Genomic DNA, 25,000 nt, shown 5'->3' on the forward strand with positions numbered 1-25,000 from the left:
TCATCCTCCTAGACACCTCCTCGGGCCTATAAAACTTTAACTCTAGTGTGGCACGCAGGTGTTCCCTCTACATTTAACCTGACCCTGAGTGCGACAATTTTAAAACACAGATAAGTATGTCCCTCTGCTGCATTGCACCCTATCTAACAGTTTCACACCCACAGCTAACCGAATTGCGGAATTCTTTTCAAACTAAACATGAACGGTGGGGGAGCATTATTTACATTGACATTATTTGACTATTTACAAAACGCAACCCAAGACCTGTGATTTTTATTTTGGGGAAACAAAAAAATTCCTGTTGGGGGGGGAGGAGACAGCATGCATTGCATCGACGCACCAGCACCAATACACCAAAGCACCAATCACCAAAAGCACCATTCGGTGCAACAGTCACCAGTTCATCATAATAACACACAAAACAACAACTGGTGGTGGTCTTCCTCTTCTCTGCTGGGCCGATGTTCTTCCTGACGTTTTCTCTACTTGCGGCCTATTTGGAAATAAGAGGGCACCAACGCGTCCACTTTTTATTTCGGGCCTCAGGGACCAACTAAGGGTGGTCCACCTGTTTGGCATAGGTGCCACCTTTACCCTGGGCCGCAAGTGAGATTACCTGGGCCATCGTGGCCGGCTCCAGCAGAGGTGCCAGGCCCTAAAACGTGGGGTCCATAAAGTGGTGCTTGGCCGCAAAACGGCGGTCCATAAGTGGTGCATCAATGCAATGCATCCTGGTTGCGGGAGTTCTGGCACACCATGGCGGACTCCCGCATGCTCCCCTCGGTGCCCAGAGAGCACAGTCCTCGGGTGGGAGTCAGGGGAACAGAAAACAGGTGAGCGAGGGGTAAGGTCACAAGGGTACACATCAAACAAGGCAATGCAGAATGAGGTGCGTCTGGAGACTGAGCGGAGAAAAGCTCGTCCCTACCGTACGCCCCCCACATGTAACCTACACTACCCCCCCCCCCTTGCCCCTCCCCATATTTACAAAAAACCTACCCATTTACAAATTCGTCACTACTGTCTCGTCTTCCCCATATTTCCCCTATACCAAATTCGTCACCACAATCCCATTGTCTAAATTTGCCATCACCAATTCATCATCAATCCTCATAAGGAGGGAGAGATGGAACATCAGACAATGTCACACCCACGTCATGATGCGTCTCACATTCCAAACATTTGCACAGAAAAGAATCAAAACGTGGCATGGTGTGGAGGTACGTCACCTCAGGTGAGTGGATGTAGATGGTGCGAGGAGATTCCAATCCTAACTATCTTCTAAATGACATTAACACACTTTACACTACCCGGGGTCTTTCCCTGCCAATCCATTGGCCATCTTACTTTATGCGGTTTTAAGAACCAAATTCCCATTGACCAAACTGTGGTGCTTCATCAATTTGGGGTCTCACTCCCCCGATTCAACTCCCTGTGCCTTTGCACAATTTCCGGGCTGAGTCGTGTAGCTCTCCCAGCAGGTCTACCCACCTGCACACCTCCACCACTGTAGTTGCCTCCGAGCTTTCCTGCTCCTCACCCTACCTATCTAACTGGGGAAGGCCCTCTGGCGCTCTCCCCACTCGGCGCCCTCTGGCACTGGGTTACCCGGGTCCGTCCAGATCCTCGGGCCCCATCCACAACTCTAACGGCTGCCAGAGCCCACCTGCGGCCTCACCTGGCCGACATCCTCACAGTGGTGGAGTGCCCATTCAACTACACATACTAACAGGCCACACGCCCAGCCATTTCCACGTCACTAATGCACCCATCCAAACACCATTCTTCCACCATGCACCACAGATGCCAATATCCAACCACAATTTACCTGTACCCTCTACCTAACTCTTACACTACCTTCCCCGGGTATTCGTGATAGGGGTCCACTCTTCCCCCATTCACACCTTCGCACACTCCACTCCACTCCACAGTTTCCACCATACTCACTCCACCCCATATATTCCATACTCCATATATTCCATACTCCATGTATTCCACACAACCATTCTCCATACACCTGTAGTTGCACACCTGTGCAATCACTCCTACTGGTGCTTCCTGCACCCTCCTTCCTCCCTGGACCATTTGGTCAACACAACACACAATCACCACTACTCACCCATACACTTTTCACAATACACCTCTGTTCGATCCTCAAACACTCGGCATCAACTGATCTAACTACTCCCCTCTGAAACTCGCGCTTCCCAGTCGCCCCTTACATTATTGCGCTCCCTCGTCATTATAATCCAACTACCCTCTCTATGTCCCCACTACCCGTCCAATGTTGCTACTTAACCTTACCGTTACCTATGGTCATTTCTCGGTCCCTATACATTTTATCCTAACCCTCCCGGGCTAGTTTTCACTGCCAACCCCATAAAACTATTGCTCCTTTGCCCCCCCGTTTTTTGTGAGAGATGGCAAAGTTGCCATCCCACCACATCGGGCATGTCTCGCTATCAATTTTTTTCCCATCCACAAATTCTCTATCCCTACCAAATGTCCTTTAACTGGAGCCTCGGTGCGTCTTTACATGCTCAGAACTTGGCTTCGCCAAGTCGAGCTATGAATGCGGGTGTTTTGTTGCCGGCGGTTGGGTCCATCCGGCATTCGGTGCAGGGAAGGTTTACTCGGGCCAAGATTCCACGCACCATCTTGGCACGGAGCCGTTCGATGGCCCGATCTCGCCCTGCCGGGACGTCTCAACCACAAGGGGTCGCCGTGCCGACCCTTCCTTCCGGCCCGCCCGCTACGCCTAGCGGAGCACGGACGCGACCGTTCAGAGCGCGGCGCGGCGTGGATCGCGTATGGTGGTTCTTTCAAAACCACCGTGGTTACGATCCCTGTTGGTTCCCGCGGTACGCAAACCCCGGCACGAACCGAGGGCTTGCTTAGGCAAAAAGTCGATCTAACCGCTATCCCGTTCAGCGTCGATGCTCCACTTGCATGCTCACACCCCGCGTTCCGCTCCTTGCTCACACATCCAGCTGTTTCCATACTCTTTGTCATTGCACCTTCTCTGACACACCCCCCAGGTACACTCATAGACTTCGTCACACACCTGACCACCGCACACCTTGGCACACACTCGCCGTTTGCACACCTCATCAACACACCTCTTCGCGCCCATTCCTCGGTCACATCCTCTGTGACAACGACGGGTGTGCACTCACTTGCACACCCAATCACGTGCTTCACTACTAACTCCAGTGTGAATTCCCATACGCGCTCGGCCATTCCAGGTGTGCATCCTTCCATTCCAGGTGTACATTTTCTCTCACCTGCTACAACCAACTCGTGCTCCGTGTCACTCGCACTACTCTCACCACCACACTCGGTCGCGCATTCACCCTTACTCTTGAAAGCGCACTCTGTAAGCATGCACTCCTCGGTTACACACCTTTCTCGCGCATCCTCTTGCGCACACTCTCCCGTTACGTCCTCCGTAACACTCACCGCAAGTGTGCACTCTTTCATTACATCCCCTGTAACACCCCCCCATCACGCGCTTCCATGTGCCCCCCGCACACGCGCTACGACCAACTCACTCTCGACAGCACACTCACTCCTCGGCGCGCACTTTTCCTCACACACCCCATAGTCAGACATCCTCGCACACCTCCTCCTTCACACTCTGTACCTGTCGCACACCTTACCAGCGGCCTCTCACGAACACCCGGGTCTACACCAACACCCAAGCCGACAACCTCCCCTCACATCATATACATTTCCGAGTATATCGCCGCTCACCTCGGCACCTTGTCGTCGCTCCTCTTCCGCCACCTGCAAACTCTTTATTTGGTTAGTGAGCACATCATCACGATTTGAGCACAGACCTTGCACATATTCCATGACTTCCTCCTTTATCTCCCTCTTAGTCTCCCGCCGTCTCTTCTTAATTTCACTCACCCCCTCTTCCACATCCTCTAATTTTTTCTTCACCTCTTTCATTTCCCGGTGCGCTCCCTCAATTTCTTCCTCTAATGTCACCTTAGTTGTGTCTATGTGCGTCCTCACCTCTCGTTCTTTCGTCTCCATTACTTCTGTTACCTCGTCCAACATCTTTGTCAACCCCTCATGTACCATCCGACATTCCCTCTTTGTCGCTATGAGTTCGTTCTTTATCTCCTGCGTCGCCTTCAACCCCCCGATTATCGCAGTGTTCTTCTCCACTTGATCCACGAACTCCTTTTGTCCCACCGTTAGCTGCTCTACTCCGCTCGTCAGATCTTTTATGCCCCCCTGTAACCTAGCCGTATTATTCCTCACCACTTTCTCCATACGCTCCTCACCTCGCTTTACCTCCTCGCGTACCCCCGAGACCTCCTCGCTCACACCTCGTCTGATCTCCTCCCCCATTTCTCCCATCTCTTTGGTAGATGCTGCCCCCATCTGTTCCAAATCATTCCTCTGGGCATCCAATTTAGTTTCCAAACCGATTTTCACCTCCTATATCTGATCTCCGATCTGTTTAATTTCCTGGGCAGATTGCTCCCCTATTTCCCTCAATTTGCCTTCCATTGTGTTTTCTAACCCCGTTAACCCATTCTTCACCCCTTCCATCTGATTCTCCTGGGCAGCCATTCTATTTTCCAACCCCGTTAACCCCTCTTTCATTTCCCCGATTTGGTTACCCACGTCATTCAGTTGGCCCCCCAATTTACCTGCTAGCCCTTCCAACCTGTTGTCTATCCCCTCAAATTTATTGTCTAACCCCTCAAATTTGTTGTCTAAACCCTCAAATTTATTGTCTAACCCCTCAAATTTGTTGTTTAAACCCTCAAATTTATTGTCTAAACCCTCAAATTTGGCTTCTAGCCCCAGATTCGATTTCCCATGTCCTTTTTTAACCCCCCGATTTGATTTTCTAATCGCTCCCTCATTCTGTTTTCCATTTTTTCACCGTCAGCCCTTGCTTCGTCCCTCATTCGGTCCCCCAATTGCTTACTATTTCTTTCCATCATTTGTCCCATTTCTCTGCTGGATTTTTGCCATATACCCCATCTGCGCCACGAAGAGGTCTGATTTCACCAGTGCCGTGGGCTCGGCTGCCGCAGCGCCGCCATTTTGTGCCTCTGCAACCACGTGCGCGAGTGACACGCCCTCGTCGGTTTCGGTACCGCCCTCCCCCGTGCTCTGTTTCGTGACATTATATGGCAATGCCACGGGCTTGTTTCCTTATTTGGGCATGGGGGCCGAACAGCCCCGCCCTTCGTGGCGCGCCCTGGGCTTGCCTCTTCCCGGTGACCCCGCCCCTCCTGTTCAAACAGAGCACGGAGCACATATTCACTATAGCAGCGAAATGAGAGGGCGCGCACCCCACGCTTGTGAAACTGCTTTACCCAGAGATGGAGAGTTTGGCTGGGAAATGTAATTATTGAAGGGGAGCTATTCTTATTTGATTTGGTGCAATGGAGTGTCAACTAATGGAAGACACAGCCTTTAACTAACATAGAATAAGGGAATAACTATTTAGAGGTTCTAAAATTGGCTAGGTATATGCGGTGAATTAACTAAGGGGACGACCATTGATCTTGGTTCTTAAAGGAGGTATTTACAACAATCATGACACTTACACAGGGTGATATTTTACAACAATTCTCAAATCCACAACAATGTATATATATATATATATATATATATATTGTAACGAATTTGAGAAGTGTAACGGTTATGAGAAGTGTAACAATTTTGGAGAAAGTGTAACGAATGTGAAAAGTATGGTTTTGTTGTGTGTAACACCCTCGTAATGTAAATAATGGTCGCAGCCGTCCTCCTAGTTAATTCCATGAAACTTACACACAGGCCACGATATATCTTTTTAAATAGTTTATTTCCTTATTCTATGTAGGCTAAATATGTGTTTCCCACTAGATTGACTTTGCATTGCATCAAACGAAATAAAGCGTAGGCCCCTCCGATGATCCATGGCAGCTCAAGTGCCAGGGATTCCCCCACTTAAGCTTTGACAGCAACCGTTTATTGCAGTACTGAACTGCTGTGCAACGTGACGGCGCCTTACCTGCAGCTGCTGACCGGTTTTCGCCATTTGCGGCCATTACGAACAAGGGGAGTGGCTAGAGAAGACGGGTCGCCCCCCTCGTCATAGGGGGGAGGAGTAAGTCGGCCCCGCTCATCCAACCCAGAACAAGGGGTTTGGCTAAGAGAGGGCAGAGCGGGAACCCCCGAGAAAGTGTGCGAAGGTTCGGTGAGAAACCAATATAAGCCGCCGCGGGACGCACTCCACTCTCTTGCTCTGACCCCGTCCTCTTGCTTGCTGTCGCTCATTGTTGCTGGGGAGAAGGAAGACGCCTGAACGAGCAGGTGTGTGCGAGCCATCGTGCGACCAGCTGCGCTGCAGCTAAGGGGGCAGCTAAGGGGCCGCAGGCCACGAAAAGGACGCACCAGGCAGCAATCCACGCTGGACCCTCAATTGCCTCCCAAAACAACCATCCAATCCTCAAGCCATACCTGCCTGCAATATCCCCCGTGTAAGTGTGAACGTCGTCTGTCTTGAATGTTGTCCTGGGGTTTTTTAAAGAAAATTGAATAGTATAAGCTAACGATTCACTGTGTGACTGCTTCTTCCATCCATTGCTTGTAAATAACTTTGATCGCTCCTTCTTTTTGCTTGTGTGTATAATAAATCCTGTTATTCCTCCGTACTCTGTCTTCTTCTCTCTTCCTCTTTACATTCGGTCGCTTTAGAGGTTTCCCGATTGAATACCTGTGGCGCGATTGGTCAACGTTGGGGGAGTCGGGCTAATCGGGGATCCTGTAACGGTCGCGGTTGACCATCCGCTCGGCCCAAAGTAACATCTTGTCCGCGACCCGTAACAATATATATATATACATATATATATATATATATATATATATATATATATATATATATATATATATATATATATATAGATATAGATATAGATATATATATATATATATATATATATATATATATATATATATATATATATATATATATATATATAGATATATTGTTGCGGATATGAGGATTGTGTTTTTTTTATTGTGTTTTTATTGTATAGTAAATTGTTGTAAAATATCGCCTTCCTGCCTCCAGTCTGTTGTATAAAGGTCAAAGGGCGTTCCGGTAGTTAATTCCATAAAGCATACATTGAAGGACACTATAATACCCTTGTTCAGTAGCTTATATCCTTATTATGTGTGTTAGGGTAAGGCTGTGTCTCCCATTAATTTAAATACTCCATTGCACCAAGTGAAATAAGAGTAGATCCCCTTTCATTTCATTTCAATGGCCAACTGCATTTTGGGCGGTTTTCTTCAACCACCATTGGCCACGAGGCAAGGTTGGGGAAGAAAGGCGTGCCCGCCCGTCGTCATCAAGGGCGGAGCCAGAGGGCTGTGCCCACCAATCAGGGCCGAAGGAGCTCACCGATGGGCGTGTCCGGGAGGCCGGCGGCTTGATTCGCCGGAGGCGTTATAAAAGCGCACGCGCAAGAGTGGTCAAGTAGTTGCGGAAAGAGGTCCATGACAAGAGAGGTCCGTGACCAGAGTTGCGGCGAAGAGATCACCGAAAAGATAGTTGAGTAAGGGATCCCTAAAGAGAGCAGCTTGAGCCACCGCGGCTGCATCAACAGCAGCTTGAGCCACCGAAACTGCAGCCACAGCAGCTTGGGGCCTGGACGGACGTTTTGGAGCAGGGCCGCGAAGGAACGGCGGCTGCCCAACGTGCCGATCGTGCTGCAGGACCCGTTGGACCTTCCTCTCCCTCCAGCCATCCATCTCCTGCCATTCCTATCATCATTCCCCGTGTAAGTGTGTTCGTAGTCTGTCTTTTGTCTTGTCCCTGGGAATAAGTTAAGCCTGTTAGATAAGCTAGTATTTTCACTGTGTCTCTAATATCTTCTGTAAATTATTTTCTTATCTTTCCTTCTCCTTGGTTTTTTTGAGCTTGTAAATAGCAAATAAATTATATTCGTATTTCCAATCTTTTTGTCTTCTCCTTCTTCACATCCGTGTCGCCTTAGTCTTTTCCCTATTGAATATCTGTGGCGCGATCTGGCCAACGTTCGGGGATCGGGTTAATCGGGGTAACTGTACGACCGCGGGGCCATCTGCTCGGCAAACCAACATTCTTATCCGCGGGCCGTAACAATTGGTGTCGGGAGCGGGAACGGACCATAAGCGCGCTTAACGCGCTCAAAATTACAAGCTGCTGAAATTGTTTCAAAGACAAAACCCGAATTTTGAAATCGCGCCATGGCTGGTCATTCGCCGGGATGTCGGTGGGAGAGATTGACGGGGTAGAATCGACCCAGGACCTCGGGGAAATGTATGTGGAGGAAAGAGAGGAGGAGAACATTGGCAATGTGGTTGAGGAGGTATCAGGCGCTCAAAATGGCACTCTCGCACACGAGGTTACGGGCGCGCAAAATGGCGCCTCGCACATGGCTACGGCGACGGCGCCCGTGACCGTAGTATTGTGGGATTCGAACCTTTTGCTACAAATGGAGGCCCTCATGCAAAAAATGGAAAACAGAATAATAAACGGAATGAGGGCCGATAGGGAGGAAATGGAGCAGAGGGACAGAGACCGCAGGTTGGGCGAGAGGGTCCCACGGGTGCACGAGGAGGTAACGCGGGTCGAGAAGCGCTGGTTGAGTGAAGTGGAGGAAAGCGCGGGTAAAATGATGGGTGTAGAGATCGCGACCCGGGGTTTGGAAAAGCCGGCGACCGCTGAGGTAGAAGAGGGAATTTTATTAAAGCCAGCGGTCGTTGAGGTGAATAAAGAAAAAGAAGTGCTGGGAATTAAAATTGAAGAGATGACGGAGGTAGCCCGGGAATTGCATGGAGAAATGGAAAATGTGCAAAGTCCCTGCTCACATCACGATGCTGTGCTTAATAACACCAATAAAGATTTGCAGGTTTTGGTGCAGGGAGGAAGAAGAACCCCGAAGGTGAGACGGGCTGCATGTGGTGCCGGGAGATTTTGTAAGAGGGGGTTTGGCGCGAAGAGAATTGTCGCGCGATTGGGATCGATATGGCACCCGGGCGTTGGTGAAGGGTCCCGTGTGAGTAAAAATGGCACGCGTGTGAGGAAAAAGTGTGCGTCAAAGAGTGAGCGTGTTATAAAGTGTGGGAGTGAGACCGAGTGCGAGCGAGAATGCACGTCAGGGTGTACGGAGTGTGACACAGCGAGTGAGAGCGATACGGAGTGTACGTGCGAGGGTGAGAGTGACCCGGAGAGTGAGTTGGTGGTGGAGCGGGTGCGAGAAGGCACGCTTGGAATGGTTGAGGGTGTGCGAGGAAGCACACCTGAGTTGGTCATGGCGCGGGTGTGGGAGAGCCCATGTGAGCGCGTTAGTGGGTGGATGCCAGAGTGCACGCCCATGGTGAGTGGTACGGAGTACGTACCGGGGGAGAGTGCGCAAGACGGTGCGCGAGGTGTGTTAAGAGTGTGCGAACGGTGAGTGTGCGCGAGAGGTGTGGTGTGTAACATGGAGTGCGTTGGTGGAATGTACGGACGGCGTTGGAGCACCAAGCTCGGTGAGGGTGAAAGGGGTAGCGTATGCGTGTGAGCATGCAGGTGAAGCATCGACGGTAACCGGGTTAGCGGTTAGAGCGACGGATAGCCGATGCGAGCACTCGGGGCGCGGTGCGCTTTGTTGGATGCAAGGCCCGGCGCGGATCGATGCTGCGTCGCTTCTCTTCGAAGCGTCGTTGCCGATACGGGCTTGGCCCCGCCCTGCACGGTCGAGTCCGGGCCTTGTCGGGCGAGGCGACCGGTCCGGTTCAAGGGCGAGTGGGAGGAAGCGGAACGGTGCCCCCTGGCGGGGACGGGGTTCCGACCGAGGGAGATTGAGCCATCGGGCCCGGGACTGCAAGGTGCCGCGCCGAGATGGTGCGTGGAATCTCGGCCCGACCAAACCACCTCCCTTGAGCCGAAAGCCGGACGGATTCAACCTGCAGGCGACCAAACCACCTGAATTCATTGCTCGGCTTTGCGAAGCCGAGTTTAATGATGTCATGACGCACCGAGGCTAGGATATAGCGGACTGTGATGATGATGATGATACTGATAGTGTTTTGATCCGAAATTTAGAAAAGTGAATAGAATTGGCAGTAATTGGAAAATTTTTGATTGGTTGGAATTTGGAGAGCAAAATTGGTAGTGGAAGATGCCCGATGTGGTGGGATGGCAACTTTACCATCTCTCACAGAGGGGGCAAAGGAGCACTAGGTTATGGGGTTGGCAGTGAAAACTAGCCCGGGCGGGTTTGGATAATGTGTAGGGACCTAGAAGATGACCTTAGGTAACGGTAGGATTAGGTAGTGACAATGATACCTGTTGTGGGGACGCAGGTAGATTAGAGTGGATGATAATGACGTGGTATGTGCTTAGTTTAAAGGGAAGACGGGGAGCACTAAGTTAGCAGGGCAACAGGTAGTTTAGATGACGCCGTGTGAGTGTTGGAAGTGCATTCAGAAGTGTATTGTGAAAAGTGTGTAAGGAACAGGTGTGATTGCACAGGTGTGCAACTGGACAGGTGGGTGGAGCAGTGTTTGAGTGAGTGATAGTGATGTGTATTGTGATGACCAAATGGTCCAGGAAGGAAGGAGGGTGCAGGTGGCACCAGGTATGATTGCACAGGTGTGCAACTACAGGTGAATGGAGAATGGTTGTGTGGAATACATGGAGTGTGGAATATATGGAGTATTGGAATGGATGGTCGTGGAGTGAGTATGATGGAAACTATGGAGTGGAGTAGATGGTGCGAAGGTGTGAATGGGGGAAGGATGGACCCCCATCACGAATACCCGGGGCGGGTAGTGTAAGTGTTAGGTAGAGGGTACAGGTAAATTTGGTTGGATATTGGCATCTGTGGTGCGGGTGAAAGAATGGTATTTGGATGGGTGCATTAGTGTTGTGGAAATGGCTGGGCGTGTAGCCTGTTAGTGTGTGTAGTTGGTTTGGGCACTCCACCACTGTGAGGATGTCGGCCAGGTGAGGCCGCAGGTGGGCTCTGGGAGCCTGTCGTTGTTGTGGATGGGGCCCGAGGATCCGGAAGACGGACCCGGGTAGCCCAGTGCCAGAGGGCACCGAGTGGGGTGACAGAGCCAGGAGGGGCCTTCCCCAGTTAGATAGGTTAGGGTGAGGAGCTAGGTAAGCTCGGGTGGCAACTACAGTGGTGGAGGTGTGCAGGTGGGTAGACCTGCTGGGAGAGCTACACGCCCCAGCCCAGAAATTGTGCAAGGGCACCGGGAGATGAATCGGGGGAGTGAGACCCCAAATTGAGAAGCACCAGTTTGGTCAATGGGAATTTGGTTTTTAAAACCACATAGAGTAAGATTGCCAATGGTTTGGCAGAGAAAGACCCCGGGTAGTGTAAAGTGTGTTTAAGTCATTTAGCAAGTAGTTAGGATGAAGATCTCCTCGCACCATCTGCATCCACTCACCTGAGGTGACGTAACTCCACACCATGCCATGTTTTTTTTTTTTTTTTTTTTTATGCAAATGTTTGGATTGTGAGAAGCATCATGACGTGGGTGTGACATTGTGCTTTGTGTTCCATCTCTTCCTCCTTATGAGGATTGATGATGAATTGGGTGATGGCAAATATTGGCTGGAGGGATTGTGGAGACGAATTTGGAATAGGGGAAATATGGGGAAGACGTGACAGTAGCGACGAATTTGTAAATGTGTAGATTGTTGTAAATATGGGGTAAGGGCAAGGGTAGTGTAGGTGACAGGGGGGGTGACGTACGGTAGGGACGGGCTTTCTCACTTCGCTCTCCGTACGCACTTCACCTTGCATTGCCTTATTGATGTGTACCCTTGTGACCTTACCCCTTGCTCATCTGTCTTTATCCCCTTTTGTCTCCCACATGAGGACCTGTGCGCCATTGGGCGCCGAGGGGTGGCGAGCGTGAGTCGGCCATTGTGCGCCCGAACCTCTCGCAACCACAGCTGTCTGCATCGATGCACCACCTTATGGACCACACGTCTGTGGCCGAGCACCACTTATGGACCCCATGGGTTGGGGCATTGCCCCTCTGCTGGAACCGGCCATGAGGGCCCGAAATCTTGCTGGCGGACCTTGGCCACAGGGCACCGATGCCCCACAGGTGAACCATACATAGTCGGCCCCTGTGGGCCGTAAATAAATAGACATGGACACATTGGGTGCATTTTTTATTGCAAATAGGCCGCCAGCAAAGGAAGATGACAACACCAGGAAGACAGTAATAGCCAGCAGAGGGAGCCGAAGAGCAAGAGACCACCTGCAGGGTTAGGGGTTGTTGGTTTATTTTTATGCATTGAACACTGATGACTGTGCACCGATTGGTGCTTGAGGGTGTATTGGTGCGTTTATGGGTGCTTTCATGGTGCATTGATGCAGAGCAGACTGTCTCTCCCCCCCCAGAAAGAACAATCACAGGTCCTGGGTTAGTTTTGTAAATAAAGTAACGTCATTGTAAATAATGCTCCCCACCGTCAGTGTATAGTTTGAAAACCATTCCGGAATTCGGTTAGCTGTGGGCGTGAGTCTGTTAGGTAGGGTGCAATGGAGCAGCGGGACATATTTATTTATGTTTTAAAACTGTCGCACTCAGGGTCAGGTTAAAAGTAGAGGGAACTTCACCTACGTGTCACACTAAATTAAAGTTGTAGGCCCGGGATGTGCCTAAGAGGAGGAGGGTGCAGTGTTGCGGATATGAGGATTGTGTTTTTTTTATTGTATTTTTATTGTATAGTAAATTGTTGTAAAATATCGCCTTCCTGCCTCCAGTCTGTTGTCTAAAGGTCAAAGGGCGTTCCGGTAGTTAAATCCATTAAGCATACATTGAAGGACACTATAATACCCTTGTTCAGTAGCTTATATCCTTATTATGTGTGTTAGGGTAAGGCTGTCTCCCATTAATTTAAATACTCCATTGCACCAAGTGAAATAAGAGTAGATCCCCTTTCATTTCAATGGCCAACTGCATTTTGGGCGGTTTTCTTCAACCACCATTGGCCACGAGGCAAGGTTGGGGAAGAAAGGCGTGCCCGCCCGTCGTCATCAAGGGCGGAGCCAGAGGGCTGTGCCCACCAATCAGGGCCGAAGGAGCTCACCGATGGGCGTGTCCGGGAGGCCGGCGGCTTGATTCGCCGGAGGCGTTATAAAAGCGCACGCGCAAGAGTGGTCAAGTAGTTGCGTAAAGAGGTCCATGACAAGAGTGGCGGCGAGGAGATCACCGAGAAGGAGTTGCGTAGAGAGGTCCATGACAAGAGAGGTCCATGACCAGAGTTGCGGCGAAGAGATCACCGAAAAGATAGTTGAGTAAGGGATCCCTAAAGAGAGCAGCTTGAACCACCGCGGCTGCATCAACAGCAGCTTGAGCCACCGAAACTGCAGCCACAGCAGCTTGGGGCCTGGACGGACGTTTTGGAGCAGGGCTGCGAAGGAACGGCGGCTGCCCAACGCGCCGATCGTGCTGCAGGACCCGTTGGACCTCCCTCTCCCTCCAGCCATCCACCTCCTGCCATTCCTATCATCATCCCTCGTGTAAGTGTGTTTGTAGTCTGTCTTTTGTCTTGTCCCTGGGAATAAGTTAAGCCTGTTAGATAAGCTAGTATTTTCACTGTGTCTCTAATATCTTCTGTAAATTATTTTCTTATCTTTCCTTCTCCTTGGTTTTTTTGAGCTTGTAAAGAGCAAATAAATTATATTCGTATTTCCAATCTTTTTGTCTTCTTCTTCTTCACATCCGTGTCGCCTTAGTCTTTTCCCTATTGAATATCCGTGGCGCGATCTGGCCAACGTTCGGGGATCGGGTTAATCGGGGTAACTGTACGACCGCGGGGCCATCCGCTCGGCAAACCAACATTCTTATCCGCGGGCCGTAACAATATATATATATATATCTATACACTACTTCCCTGGTATATCTTGTATCCCTGGTGTTGGGCTAGCGGCTAGGGTGCCGGCTTAGGATCCTAGGATCCTGGGTTCGAATCCCGGTCAATCGCTGAATTAACGCCAGGGGGGTTGACTCAGCCTGTCATCCTTCCGAGGTCGGCAAATTGAGTACCAGTTCACTGGTAATTCCCTGCTTGTCGTTAAAGGCGGCAAAAAGGGTTGGCGTCAGGAAGGGCATCCGGCCGTAAAACATTGCTTCAAAAAAGGGGACCGAAAAACAACAACAACCACAGTTCCCGAAAAAGGCCAACCCCCGCTTGCCGGGAAAAAATGGCCTCTAAAGGTGGTTTTTATACACTAGATGGCCAAAAGTATGTGGACACATGAACATCACACCCGTATGTGCTCGTCGAACATCTCATTTCAGAATAATGGGCATTAGTGTTTATTTCCCTTTTTGGCCCCCTTTGCTGTTATAACAGCCTCCACTCTTCTGGGAAGGCTTTCCACAAAGTTGGAAGCACACAATCGTCTCCAATGTCATTGTATGCTGTAGAGTTAAGATTTCCCTTCACTGGAACCAAGGGGCCTATCCCGAACCATGAAAAACAGCCCCAGACCATTATTCCTGCTTCACCAAACTTGAGTCGTCACTATGCATTCGGGCAGGTAGCGTTCTCCTGGCATCCGCCAAACCCAGATTCGTCCGTCGGACTGCCAGATAGTGAAGCGTGATTCATCATTCCAGAGAATGCGTTTCCACTGTTCCAGAGTCCAATGGTGGTGAGCTTTACACCACTCCAGCCGACGCTTGGCATTGCGCATGGTGATCTTAGGATTGTGTGCCGCTGCTCTGCCATGGAAACCCATTTCATGAAGCTCCCGTCGAACAGTTGTTGTGGTGACTTTGCTTCCAGAGGCAGTTTGGAACTTGGTAGTGAGTGTTGCAACCGAGGACAGACGATTTTTACACGCTATGCGCTGCAGCACTCGGCAGTCCTGTTCTGTGAGCTTGTGTGGGCTACCACTTCACGGCTGAGCTGTTGTTGCTCCTCGATGTTTCCACTTCACAATAACAGCACTTACAGTTGATCAGGGCAGCTCTAGCAGGGCAGACATTTGACGAACTGACTTGTTGGTTCTTTTGTTGTTGGTTCGCGCACGGCGGTTCTTTTGAACCGCCGTGATTACGACCCTCGCCGGTTCCGGCAGTACACAAAGCCCAGCACGGACCGGGAGCTCGCGTCGGCTAAACGTCGGTCTGAACGCTGTCCCGTTTAACGTCGATGCTTTCCTTACATGCTCGCACGCATACACGACCTCTTTTACACTCTCCAAACCCGGCGCTCCAACGCCGCTCGTACATCCCACACATTGTCACAGCACTCGCTCGTGCATACCCCTTTCTTACGCACTCTGTTACGCACCACTCCTCTCGCGCACCTTCTCGCACAGCCATTCTCCAAGCACACTCTATCATCACACACTCCGTTCTACACCTCTCCTCCGTTACGTACTCCGTAACACTCACGGGTGTGTACCTCTGCACATACCCACTCAAGCGCTCCGATGTGCCCTCCCGCACACGCGCCACAACCAACTCAGGTGTGCGTTCTCGCACACTCTCTCCATCCATCTCACTCTCCTGGTCACAATCACTCCCACTTCCACACTCTGTATCGCATTCATCACTCATACACCGACGTGCGTTCGCTCTCGCACTCGGTATCACCCTCGCGCTTCGGCGCCGTTCGCACACGCGCGCCATTGCCAATCACACAGCGCACCACGGACCTCCCACAAACGCCCGGGTGTTTTCGCGATCCCAAGCGTGCGAAAATTCTTTTTGCGGCAAACTCTCCTGCAAAACCTCCCCGTACAATATACAGCCCGACTCACCTGGGCGCTTCCTCCTCGCTCCAACACCTGCAAATCTTTATAAGGATTAGCAAGTACGGCATCATGATGTGAATACAGACTTTGCACATTACCCATTTCTTCACCCCGCGAGTGCTTTTCTACATCTGCGGTCTCTCCAATTCCAATTTCCACAACTATTTGTTCGGTTTCTTTTCCAATTCTAATTTCTTTTTCCGCCGCTGCACATGAATTTGCCCTGTCCAATTCGGCGGCCGTCGGGTTTTTCACACCCCGTGTCGCGATTTCTATCCCGGTCCACCTGGCTGTGCTTTGCTCCAACTCGCTTCTCAAGTCGCGTTACCTCGTCGCGTACCAATGTGCTTTATCCCGCTTGACCTGCGGTCTGTCTTTCCCCATCATCATTTCTTTCGTTTCCCGGGTTTCGTTTTTTATTTCCCTTAGTGCTTTCATGCATTGCGCATGAAGGCTTGCATGTACCCTGGCATCTCGGGCTCGGCTGCCGCGACCACGTGTGAGGCGCCGCCATCTTGTGCACCTGCAACCCCCGCTACCGCACCCTCTTTGCTTTCCTCCTGCATCTCCCCCATCTCCTCCCTGTGGTCCTGGGTCGACTCTACCCCTTCCTCTATCTCCCCCACCGGCATCCGACTGCCTTGATCATCCATGGCACGATTATAATTTGGATATTATAATAAAATTTCGGCCGCTCGTAATTTAATTTTGACCAAATTTTTTCGATGGATTAAAATTTGGTTCGGGCTTCAATCCCCCTCCCCGACACCAATTGTTGCGGATCTCGAATCGAGGCACTCCCCTTACCGAGGGGGGTTTAATCCCCTCGTCCATTACACTGGCCATCCGAGTCCGAGAAGGTATCGCGCTCCTTTGCGGGGTTGAGGTTGACCAGGGTGACTTGTCAATGGAGTCCCAGATACCTTCGCCAACCTCTCCGCAAAGCAGGACGATACTTCTGCCCGAGCTACGGACAAGATGGAAGATTGCCGAGCGGTTTAGCAATCCAAAGCTCGAGCCATTAGCGGCAGTCTAAACCCGATTATAGCGGTTCCTATATTGTGCCACAGGTACTCAATGGGGAAAAGACTAAAGCGACCGGATGAGAGGAACCAAAGAATAAGAAGGGTGAAGGAAGAACAAATATGGTTTATTAACTATCTAAAAGAGGAAACGAAAGAAGGGAATATACAAGAAGAAGAAATAAAAGGACATAGGGCAACCTTATACACTCTTATATAACACGCCCATGACAATACAAACAGATTCACACGGAATAGTAGCTGGTAGGGGAGGAAGGTCCAGGCGATGGGATGGTCCAGGCTCCGGGTCCACGGGTGAAGAACGGCTGGCAGCTTGACGCGCAACCGGACCTTACAAGTGCGAGGGGCTGGAATTTGCGTACGTACAACGTGCCGAACGCTCTCAAAACGACGGCAGTTTGTATCGAAAACGATCGTCCCAAACGATCCTCCGCGCAATGTTCTGATATTCGCCGCCTCTGCGCTGTCTCTCGCATCTGCCGATCTCCCCCGCATCTGCTCTCTCGTTCATCTCCGTAAAAAGGCTTCGCGTTCACGCTTTTATTGGAAGCCTCGCGTATCAAGCCGCGTCCGCTTTGCTCCGTCTACCGGTGAACATGCCTCGGCCCGGATTGGCCGCGAGGGTTCATCAGTACCTCCCCTCGTGACGCGTTGATGGGGCCACGCCTGTGTTCCTGGCCGCTCCTCCCTTTTTCCCCCACTCTGACCGCGTGTGTAATGGCGGCGGGCAGGAACAAACCAAAAGGGAGCGACGCTGCTGGCGGCGGCTTGGGTCGAGCGTTAGCTCCAAGGCAGCGAACGCTGCACTTCGGCTACTGGCACTTTGGAGAGAGAGAGGGATTGGGGATAATTGAAGGGGCCTAAGTTATTCGATTAATACAACGCAGAGTCAAACTATTGGAAACATATCCTTACCTGAAACACATACTAATGAAATAACTACAGAAGGTTCCTATGGTGTCCTACGTGTTGTACATGGCCTAACTCGGGTGCAACCTTTACACAGGGGGATATTTACAAGAATTATTATTTTACAAAGTGAAGTTTCTAAAAACCGTGTGTGTGTGTGTGTGTGTGTGTGTGTGTGTGTGTGTGTGTGTGTGTGTGTGTGTGTGTGTGTGTGTGTGTGTGTGTGTACGTGTGTGTACGTACATACATACATACATACATGCACGCACTCCCGGTCAAAAGTTTTAGAACACCTCAATTTTTCCAGTTTTTATTGAAATTTAAGCAATTCAAGTCCAGTGAATAACTTGAAATGGTACAAAGGTAAGCAGTAAACTGCTCAAGGTTAAAAAAAAAAGTTTAGGTTAAAAAAACCGTGAACAAATAATGTAAATTGCAGTTATATTGTAAAAAAAAGGCCTTCTTCAGGGAACAAGTAATGGGTTAACAACTACCAGCTGTTCTGCAGCAAAGTAAGTGAATTAAGCCTTGGAAGTTGATGCAAACAATAATTCCTACAGGTGTCCCAACCTCTGCTGATTACTTGATTACAAACCTCCTGTCTGGATAAAAGCAGTATTGGAACAGACTGTTATTACACCCTCTGAAGCATTATTTGGACAATATTGCACTGCAGGAAGTAGTATATTGTAAACTGGAGGAAACTGACAAGAAGAGGTCTGGCAGACCCAAAGCCACAACAGAATCAGTAGACAAGTTTCTGAGAGTCAACAGCTTGCGTGATAGGCCGCTCACAGGACAACAGCTTCAAGCACAGCTTAACACTGGTCGAAGTAAGCAAGTCTCAGTTTCAACTGTGAAGAGAAGACTTCGAGCTGCAGGTTTGACAGGTCGAGTGGCAGTAAGAAAGCCATTGCTAAGATGCCAAAATAAAAAAGAGGCTTGCCTGGGCTATGAAGCACCGCCAGTGGACGACTGAAGACTGGAAGAAGGTCTAATGGACTGATGAAGCAAAATTTGAAATCTTTGGTTCATCACGCAGGGTTTTTGTACGCCGTCGAGTTGGCGAAAGGATGGTTCCTCAGTGTGTGACATCAACTGTCAAACATGGAGGGGGATACGTGATGGTCTGGGGCTCTTTTGCTGGATCCAGTGTCAGCGACTTGCACAGAGTGACTGGCACCCTGAACCAAAAGGGCTACCACAGCATTTTGCAGCGCCATGCAATACCCTCTAGTATACGCCTAGTTGGTCAGGGGTTCATCCTCCAGCAGGATAATGACACTAAACACACCTCCAGGCTATGTCAAAACTACCTTTGAGGAAAAGAACAAGACGGTAGGCTTCAAATCATGGAATGGCCAGCACAGTCTCCAGACTTAAACCCCATCGAGCAGGTTTGGGATGAACTGGACAGAAGGGTGAAAGTAAAGCAACCTACAAGTGCAACACATTTGTGGGAACTTCTGCAACAGTGTTGGGAAGAACTTCCCGAACAATATTTGATTTCCATTGTAGAAAGAATGCCACGAGTGTGTTCGGCGTTTATATCTGCAAAAGGTGGCTACTTTGCTGAGTCAAAAATGTAAATTAAGTTTTGTTAAATAAAATGATTCCATGATTTCTTTTTTTATCTCCAATTGTTTATTTGGTCTATGCTTAATTTCAGAATACATTGAGACATTAAACTGCGTAAATTTCAATAAAAACTGGAAAAATTGAGGTGTTCTAAAACTTTTGACCGGTAGTGTATATGATGTCATTACGGCATAAACACCCGCTCACTTAGAGAGCGGCAGGAAAGGTCATTCCTCTTTGGGGTAAATAGATTACAGTCTCTCCATGATTGGGTCTCAAGAACATTGGGTGTGTGTTCATTTACCAAGTTTCTTGTGGTGATATCGCCAAGTGGGTAAAGCATTCGTGCAAGCACTCCATTCAAAACCCTTAAGGAACGTCTGTCTTGGCAAGCGCTAGCTAGCTGCTTGGTAAATGAGCACTCCTCCAACCCTTGTGGGGTATATATATAACAGTAGATCTTCGCTCAGTTCTGTAAGTAAAACTTACCTCATGGATGTCTGGATTCCTCCAAATTTCTTTGTTTAATGTTATGGACAGCATTACCGACTATTTAAAAAGCTAATCATGTGTGTTTGTGGTTTATAATATTTTACAAGCCTGACTACGCCGCTGTTAGACTTTTCGTCTTGTTTTTTAAACTTCTGCAGTTTCACCCATGCGAGTAGCATTGGAGTTCATCCTGTAATTTTTTTTCCCAGTATTTAGGAATCGTGGTTCATAAATTTGCTTTGTGTACAGTCCAAAAAAAATGTTTGTTTTTTGCAGATTCTCGATGTTATCGGATCAAATCCAGTTGTAATAGTGCAAGGCCTGACCGGAAGTGGGAAGTCCACGCAAATCCCACAGTACGTCTTGGACCAGTACGTGGCACGAGGTGAGGTGTGCAATATTGTCGTCACCCAGCCTCGGCGCCTTGCTGCTCGAAGCATTGCTTTGTGGGTCAGCCATGAGAGGGGATGGCCACTGGGATCTGTTATCGGATACCAGGTAGGGTTTGTGTGCATTGGTTTTATCAATGCATGTTTTCTGCTTTATATTTCTGATAGTTTGCCAATGTTTGGTGATGGTATTTCCTGTCCAAGCTATTTGTTTTGTTTTGTTTACTGTTGCCATCTTGCTTCGTCTTCCTTGTCTTTCTGCACATACTTATTTTCTCCACTTTTTAGTCCCTTACCCAGAGGGGAATATAGGTTTGCTCTCAGGTTATCTGTCCGTCTTGTCTGTCTGTCCATCCCACTTGTGGTTTTCTAGACTTTTTCCCATACTCTTCAACATATTCAACTGAAACCTGGTACATTGCTTTAGTATGATAAGTCACAACGAATTTGAGTTTGGGGGCGTTTGCCAATGTTTTCACGGAGTCCTGTCCTTTTTGAACTTAGAAAATATCACATATTTTACATGTCAAATTTGATGTGCTCTGACTCCACCCACTGCTTTACACCCATTGGCTGGACAGCTGGCCTGACTCCACCCCAATTAAAATCATCTACCACCATTCCATGAGGCAGCACAGATTGGTAGGCCTTAGGCCTGGGTGTTAGTCCATGGCCCAGTGCAATTGGAATGATCGCAGGTATATAACCACGATGTATGATATATGCACATAAGCCGTGCGCATGTTTTTGCTTCATAGATGTGCATTGGGTTATTGTTCACCACTCCTTTCCTATTCCATCTCCAGGCGCTGCATGACTTCTTTGCCTGGCGTTGACGCGTGCTGAAAGGGAGTACTTGGTTTTCACCCCGCTTTCCTGTTTGTTTTCTTTCTTGTTTGTTTGTTTGTTTGTTTGTTTGTCCAGACGATATCTCAGCCATCCTTTGAGCTTGGAAGCTGAAATTTCAGCACAATCGTGAGCAAGTACTTTGGCAAAAGGGGTATTTTTAGTATTTTCATTAATTAATTGATTGCTTCCTTAATTATTATCGATAAATGAAGTCCTCATTTATTTGCTTTCTCATCTGGGCAACATCTCAGGCACCTTTTGAGTTAGGAAGCTGATATTTGAACACAACAATGACCAAGTGATGTGGCTATAAAGGATATTTTTGATTTATTGATTAATCAATTAATTTATCATCTATTGATTAATTATTTTTTTTGATTAATGACATTTAATTAATTTTCAAAAAAGTTCCAGCTTCGGATGAAACATTGGTGGTTGAGGTATACTATTAGCCAATTGATTAAGAAATTATTTTATGATTATCATTTAATGATTTTAATTACGCAATTAGTCAATCAATTATAATTGTACACCTCTTCATCCCAATACCGTGTCTATGTGCCGCACTGGAGGATGTTATTTATTTGGCATGGGGGCGGTGTAATTTGAATGTACGTACATTTGCTTTTATTATTTTCGGCATCGAATGTGGCATTATACATATGCCAAATATAGGGATGTGTTAACTGACACTGAACTGAAACTTGGTAGGGACACGTCTTGCAGAGCAATTCTCCCTCCTTACTTTGTTTTGCAACATTTTGCAACATTTTGCAACAACAACAACAACAACAACAACATGTTTGTTTGGCTGTACATGCTGTTATGATGTGATTTATTGCCGACGTGAAGGCGTGGATGGCCCAAAACAAGCTTCAGCTGAACGATGCTAAAACAGAGTCTATGATTGTAAGATCGCACAGATGTCCTCTACAATGTTCACTTCCTACCACTATTCATGTTGGTGAAACCGATGTAAGCTTTGTTTCGTCGGCCAAGAACCTTGGTGTGGTTTTCGACTAACATGACATTTTCCAAGCAAGTACTTCAAACTTGCAAATCAGCATACTTTCAGCTGCGAAAGATCGCATCCATTCGCCACTTTCTTACTCCTCAAGCTGCTCTAACTCTGGTCTGTGCCCTTGTCCTCTCAAGGCTAGACTATTGTAATTCTTTGTATGCTGGCTGCCCTCAGTTTCTCTTGGATAAGTTACAAAAGGTTCAAAACTCTGCTGCTCGTCTTGTCTGTAAGGCGAAGAAGTCTGACCATGTTACTCCGCTTCTTGAATCTTTACACTGGCTGCCTGTCTCTGCTCGTGTGCAATACAAAATTTGCACACTATGTTATAAATCATTGTGTGGAACGGGACCTCACTATCTCTCCGATTTGCTCACTCTCTATGAACCTCGGCGACGGCTTCGTTCAAGCGACGACTCTATGACCTTAGAGCCGCCGCGCACCAGCACCAAGTCGTTTGGCGAGAAATCCTTTTCCTTTGCTGCACCTCTGCTCTGGAATGACTTGCCTTCCTCTGTTCGACATGTTGACTCTCTTCCTGCCTTTAAAACCTCCCTCAAAACCTATCTGTTTCACAAGTCTTTCAAAGTCTAAGTCCTGTTTTCCCTTTGGTTTGAGGTGGGACAGAGATCGAGAGTATGTCTGTGTACATGTGCGGGGGAGGGAGGGGAGGAGGAAGGGGAGTACACATCTGTGGGTTTTGAATGGGGAGGGAGAGGAATAGGGCAAGAGTGAAGGTGTGTCTGTGTTTGTGTATGTGTGTGCGGTGTGTGTGCGTTCGCATGATAATGTAAAGCGCCATGAGGGTAGTTTACTCTGCTTGATGGGGCTATATAAGACTCCTTTATTATTATTATTATTATTATTATTTAGGGTGCTGCTGAAACCGACTGGGCTATTTGCATTGAATTTGTATCAATCCTGTTTTGTTTTTTTCTCATGATATTTGTGTCAACACTGCTGAAAAACTATAAAACATTTTATACAACCCCAAACAATCTATCAAGTGCACCACCTCCATTGGGTAGATTTCTGTGCATTGCTGTCTACTCTGAAGCTTAGCTCGCTGTCTGTCTGAAGCGATTGTGGTGGACTCCAGTGAAGGCTGAAATACTTTGTGTCTCACTTTTTTGAAGAAATAAATGGTTGCTGTTATGTTAAAATAACATGTACTCCTTAAATTAGGGACCTATTTATTGATCACTGTTGGTTTTTGTTTCTTTATGTTGGACTTGTCAAGAGAAATGAAAACAATCTTTGAATTCAGGTTGGACTGGACCAAAAGACTTCGGATGACACCCGCCTCACTTATATGACTACGGGAATCCTCTTGCGCAAGCTTATCAGCACCAAGTCTCTCTCAACATTCACGCACATCTTCATTGATGAGGTGTTTGAGCTTGTGCTGCATGATAACAGTCTTGGAATAAAACCTGAATGACAAGTCTCATCCAAACTCATGAGAAGCTGTGAATGCATTTGTTATTTGCAGCTTTTGGATAGCTCCCAATACAGAGCATCTGCTACAGAATGAAAAATTATTAATGCTTTACTTTCTCTCCATCTTTGTGTGGATGTTTTCCTTCTCATTGCAGGTTCATGAGCGTGATAAAGAAACCGACTTTTTGATGTTGCTTGTGAAGAAACTGCTTCGGTCGAACTCCAGATCTGTAAAAGTAATGTTACCCACTCTGCAAGCTGTGAATATCAATGTTCCATATATAATAGGGTGTCACTAGTAATAGTGGGCGGAAATTTAAAGATGGATTTTTTCAGTCTCACCTCGTAATATTATTCCACTTAGTGTAAAAACTGAGTGGAAGAAATTTGGTCCTGATTAGCCATCATTTGGAGGTCGCCCATTCAACTTTAAATAATGTCCGTTTGTTCACATCACTTTCTATTTCTTGGAAATAAACCAAATAACCATTTTCCTTTATTTCATGATTTCGGGTTTTTCTTGCTTAAGAGCATCCTAGTATTCCATTAGACGTTACCCCTTTTAGTGTTGGGAGGATGCCGCCGTCCCTAACAACCAAGTAAGCTTCGCCGTCGTATAATAATATTTTAACCAAATACCATAATGTAATTAGGACATTGAAAAAATGCAAATTGCACGAACATAATATTTATTGTAAAAATGTAAAAAATAATTTCACGAGGTAATACTTTCAAAAAATGGCAAAGTAACAAATGTAGAACTTTGGAAAAACGCAAATAATACGAATATCGATGCTCATACGCTTATACTTCCTTCACATCTTCATCAATGCTGATTTATTCGGAGCTGGGTGTCTCTTTCTGTGCTCAGTGACAACTTGGACGAGGAACTGGAACTGTTCCTCTTTCAATGTCAACTTTCCATTCAGCTCCTGTACCAGAGCCACAGCCCGTTCGGCTCTGTCGTTCACCACCGCAAGTTTGGAGACCAGAGCCCGAGATTGCACATAGTCAGGGTTTGACGTCCACGGACTGGGATGGTAGAGTAGGAAGTCTTTTGACAATTGAAGTTTTGAGAAGAATCCACGGGTGTTCTTCGTGACCAATTGTACTAGTCCCTTGCTATCGTTGAGAAATGTAGCTTCCAAAATACGAGGACGTCTTGGTGGCCTGTCAAGGGCTTCCTCGTCCAACGCTTTGACCATGTTGCACTTCATTTCCGTCGAAATCCTCATCCAAAAATGCAAGACCCACTGCCTCTAACGAAAGGTACCATAGGTGCGCAGCTAGCTTCTTCGTAGTAGCATCAGAGATCTTATTGCCGAATATCGAATGAGCGTCTTCATCAATTCCCAATCGTTCAGCGGTGCTTCGATGGATTGGGAAGCTGTTGTCCACACCTTCATGTACACAAGAATGGAAAAGAGAGTGAGATCTCGAATTCCACGTACCTCAGTGTTTGTCATTTGGAACTGTTTACGGAAGAGCCAGATCTTG

General features: G+C 48.1%; 1 protein-coding gene across 1 annotated transcript in view; it reads left to right on the top strand.

The window, feature by feature from the left end:
* The window catches only part of LOC137436891 (ATP-dependent RNA helicase TDRD9), a 504,026-nt gene that overhangs the window by 42,912 nt on the left and 436,114 nt on the right, over positions 1-25,000 (top strand). Inside the window, 3 exon segments of the mRNA XM_078787098.1 lie at positions 20,084-20,305; positions 23,331-23,453; positions 23,659-23,739. Coding sequence (XP_078643224.1) covers positions 20,084-20,305; positions 23,331-23,453; positions 23,659-23,739 — 426 coding nt within the window.

This window comes from Myxine glutinosa, chromosome 11, assembly GCF_964187855.1.
Source record: "Myxine glutinosa chromosome 11, kmMyxGlut1.1, whole genome shotgun sequence".
NCBI lineage: Eukaryota > Metazoa > Chordata > Myxini > Myxiniformes > Myxinidae > Myxine > Myxine glutinosa.